The sequence below is a fragment of the Cylas formicarius genome, unplaced genomic scaffold, assembly GCF_029955315.1.
Source record: "Cylas formicarius isolate icCylForm1 unplaced genomic scaffold, icCylForm1.1 PGA_scaffold_5__7_contigs__length_24384050, whole genome shotgun sequence".
NCBI lineage: Eukaryota > Metazoa > Arthropoda > Insecta > Coleoptera > Brentidae > Cylas > Cylas formicarius.
The window spans coordinates 4559670-4564122 of record NW_026844341.1 but is presented as its reverse complement, the minus strand read 5'-3'; the positions used below and the strand labels follow the sequence as shown (position 1 = coordinate 4564122).

Sequence of the window (4453 nt, the reverse complement as noted above, 5' to 3'; positions counted from 1 at the left end):
TGTGCTCGTCTTCGCTGTTTGTCACCAGCACCAAGTCATCGGCATAAGCCACGCTGTGACCGTTTTCTGGCAGTGGCAATCTTAGCACCCCATCGTACAGGACGTTCCACAGTGTGGGACAGAGTACCAAACCCTGCGACATATTTCGGTTGCGGAGGCTGGAGCAAACAACCCTCTCATTGAAGTAGTTTTCAATAATCTTGATGAGGTAGGGGCTAACGCCCAACCCCTGCAGTCTGTCGATTATTTTACTCCAGGTAGCCACGTTGAAGGCGTTCTTGACGTCGATCATAACTTTTTTTTTTCCCGAGGGGATTAGGAAATCTGCATACAGACACCTCGCCTGGTGTTCTGGCGGTTGAGGTAGTGTCGGGGTGGTGTCCTTGTCGATAGATCACCGACCGACTAAAACCCTTCCCCCTCGTTTTCGTACCCCAGGATAGTGGAATCGTCCTAGCGGACATGCTTCACTAGCCCGGTTGTCACCCCTATGTTTCATCCGTCTCCTCCCGCAAGTTCGACACTCTTCGACTTCATGATATCAATAATGCATTTCTGTATTGCTCCCCACTTTTCGGCCGTGTCCAGCATGCCTTCCACCACGCTCGCCGGAGTCAGAGCTTCTGGCTCTCCCCCGAGGGTTTCGCATATCCGCAGCCTCTGCGTGGTCCAGCGTAGGCAGCTGATCAGCGTGTGCTCCGCACTGTCCTCTCTATCGCAGTAAAAACATTTAGTGTCGGTTTTGCCTAGTCTATTTGTGTAGACCTTGAAGTGGCCATGTCCGGTGAGTACTTGTGTAAAATGGTAGTCCAACTGCCGGTGCCTGCACCTCCTCCATTTGTCTATGCTTGGGATCAGTGCTCTGGTCCATCTCCCCACGGTGGATGCTTCCCATCTGCTTTACCATTCTTGGTTCGTCCGCTCCTTCGCCCTTTGTTTTGCACCTGGGCCACTGCCTTCTTGGGCAGCGTATCTCCTCTCCTCCACTATTAAATCCACAGGGGGGAAACCCGTTATAACCTGGACTGCTGCGCTGGAGACCGTTCTGTAGCCGCACGCCACCCTTAGGAGTGCTTTTCTTTGTACGCTTTCCAGTATTTTACGGTATGTCTTTATCTTCATTACAGGACTCCATATAGGTGCGGCATACACAATTGTGGACTGCACAACTCCATACAATATCCCCCTCTTTTCCGTATTTGGACCTTTGTAGTTTGGCATTAGTCTTGCGACTGACGCTAACTTCTTGGTTGCCTTTTGCGAGACCACTCTAACATGCTCCCCGAAAGAGATGTTTTCACCAATCAGGACGCCTAAATATTTTATAGCCTTAGCTGGCTTGATTACTTGGTCATTTACATTAATCTGGATATCCTGTCGATTCCTGCGTCCACTCAAAATGACCCCCTCCGTCTTTTCCACAGCTAGTTCCAGGTTATTTGCCTGGAGCCACTTTACGACCTGCTGGAGCGCATGGTTTGCATTTAGAGTCAATTTTTGTTTGTTTTCACCTTGTACTACTATGGCTACATCGTCAGCATAGCCTACGACGCTGGTCCCTGGGCCAAACTCCAATCTTAATATATCGTCATAGTATACATTCCATAGTAACGGGCCCAGTACAGATCCTTGGGGGATTCCTGCGGATACTTTTTTCTTCTGTTTTCCAAACAGTATGACTCTATCGTCTAAGTAGTCTCTAACCAAGTCGATTAGGTATTGTGGCAACCTATTTCTTCTTAGTTTTTTAAGGAGTATCGCCCACGATGCCGAATTAAAAGCGTTTTTCACATCAATAGTGATTAGCATACACCATCTTTCGCCTTTGCCTCGGAATTTTACTCCCTCTTCCAGGATCATCACCGCGTTTATTGCGTCTAGGGTGGACATGCCTTTTTTAAATCCATACTGTTTTGCCGATATTCGTAAATTTTTTGCCAGTTCTTTTTCCAGTCTGTCCTTTATAAGGTGTTCGTACAGTTTCGCGATTGAGTTTACCAGGCACAAGGGTCTATACGAATTTGCGCCCTCAAAAGGTTTACCACTTTTGTGGATCAATACCACTTTTATTAGTTTCCATGAAGTGGGGAATTCCTGTCTTGTCAATGAGTTATTATAAAGATCCCGCAGTATTGTCGGCTCGTCTTTTGCCAGTCTCTTGATTACCTCTGGTGGAATACCGTCTGGGCCGGACGCTTTCCTCACTTTTAACTTGGCTGCTGCTGTGGCTATTTCTTGCGTGCGGAAGAGCGGTATCTCGCTTGTGTATATGGGGGTCAGCAGATTCTCGCTCCTGTCTGGAAAAAGTGTTTCCACTATCTGCTTCATCCCAGAGTCGGGAAGTGTAAATGGAGGACCAGCCTCTGTGAAGTTTTTCTTAATTATCTTATACCCTTCTCCCCAGATGTCATCGTTTAGCTCTTCCAGTAGTAGTCGCCACCTTTTCTTCTTTTCTTTGGAGATCATTTTCCTCAGTCCGTTCCTCACCTCTTTGTATACTTGCCACATTTCCGTGAGTACGCCATTTACCTCTCTTGTGCTCCTATGTTTTGCTGCCCTGGTGTAGACTCTCCTTTTCGCTATGCACTCCTTTCTTTTGTTTGCAATATCCTGGTTCCACCAGTACGGTACCGTTGACATTGCTGCGCCCCCCTTCTTAGATTTTTTAACTGCTTTTTTGAGCATTTCTTCCAGTGAGAGTGGATCCAGTGGCATCGTTTTGCATGTAGTGGTGAGTTTTTCTCTTAAATTAGTGAGTAATCTATCCTGGTCCAGGTACAGTTTACGTCGCATTTCCATCTTTTTTGGGGTATGGCCTTTAACTTCGAAAAATATGTACTTATGTGGAGAAAGGGATCGTGAAGAAGGGACGTCGATCATAACTGCAGCTGCCCATTTTCTGTGGCCGTCGTTGGCGAGACTAAGCACCCGTTTGACTGCATCAATTGTTGACCTCCCCTTTCTGAAGCCGTATTGTGTGTTGTATGTTAGTGCCCCGCGTTCTTCCATTTCGTGCTCGAACCTGGCCTTGATGACGTGCTCGTAGAGCTTGCCTTGAGAGTCCAGGAGACAGATGGGTCGGTACGACACTTTATCTTCGTCGGCCGAGCCCTTGGAGATAAGCGTCACGTTCGCTTTTTTCGATTTGCTCGGGAATGTTTGCGAGCTAATAATAGTGTTCATGAGGCAAAGAATAGTGTCTGGAGCAGCGGTCAGAGACTCTTTAACTTCCTCTGGAGTGATTTTATCCGGGCCAGGAGCTTTACCTGCTTTAAGTTTCCTTGCGGCCTCCTGTATTTCGTTAATGGTGATTGGTTCCGGGGAGTACCTTTTGGTGTCTCTGCACCACCAGTCCGCCTTCCTAGGGAAAAGTTTAGCTACGACTAGGTCCTTTTCTCCTGAGCTAAGGTTAAATTGTACTATCGGGCCTTTAAGTTGTCTGGTTACTAATTTGTAACCTTGGCCCCAGACGTCATTCTCCAACTGATCGCACAGCGACTTCCAGTGAAGCTTCTTCGACCTCAGAATAGCTGTCCTGCACCCTTTCTTTGCATTCTTGTACTCGGTTTCCAGGTTGGTTAGTGCCGGTGGCTCTGCGTGGCCTGTCCTGGCTCTCGCTAAGTTCTCCTGGCTTTGTTGCACTTCGTTCTATTATGCGCTATCTCATCGTTCCACCAGTACGGTTCTTTGCGCCTGTGGTTGTTTGCATTAGACCCTGTTGCGAAACTTTGGGAGGCGTGGATGGCACGTGTGACGGAGTTGACGTCTGGATCCTTCTCTGGGAGAAGCATAAGAATGGCGTCCCTGAACGCGTCCTTCTTGAATGAGGTCTTTGTCTTCATTTCCGGGTTTCGGGTACCTAGGCAGATATTGTGTTCTATCTTGGGTAACTATTCTACTATTCCACTGGTGTGTCATGTACAGCAAGTGCGTGGTTTAAAAATAAATTGAGCAGCAAATAAAGTGGGACACCCAAGAAGTTGCTTAATTTTGACTAGAGTATGTTTCTAAATGCGCGAGAGTAGTTTAATGTAAATTTGCATTAAATAGGGTGAACAACTTAAAGGTACTAGAAGGTTTTTCAAAATTCGGTATTTCCGTTTTCACGCCTCGAGTCGTTCCTAAATTAGGGTCACACTAATTTGTTTACAAAAAAAGACGAGTTTTTTGAATTTAAATTTTGAATAATGTGACAGCGCCGTTACTACAGGTAGTTTACTCGAATAATAAATATAATTTTAATTATACATGAATTTTACTATAGAGATTGGCAGATAATTAAGCTGCTAATTATTAAGTAATTAAAATCTATAGAAAATATAACAAATGTAATGAGTATTATAATTTCAAAAATCCTTTGTTTACAATAAAATTTTGTAATTTTTCCAGAGAATTTAAAAAATTGCCAGTAATTGCGACTTAAAAATAATATTTTTTCATAAATCGCGCGCAC

At 45.4% G+C, this 4453-nt stretch overlaps 1 protein-coding gene across 1 annotated transcript; it reads right to left on the bottom strand.

Annotated features, from left to right (window-relative positions):
- Nucleotides 1–495: 495 nt before the first annotated feature.
- LOC132702359 (uncharacterized) lies at nucleotides 496–3842 on the bottom strand. Its single transcript, XM_060670942.1, has 7 exons — nucleotides 3682–3842; nucleotides 2787–3631; nucleotides 2043–2363; nucleotides 1348–1559; nucleotides 1104–1270; nucleotides 905–1045; nucleotides 496–847 (listed from the first exon to the last, which is right to left on the bottom strand). Exons 1-7 carry the CDS (start codon nucleotides 3840–3842, stop codon nucleotides 496–498), a joined length of 2199 nt encoding a protein of 732 aa, XP_060526925.1.
- Nucleotides 3843–4453: the final 611 nt, after the last annotated feature.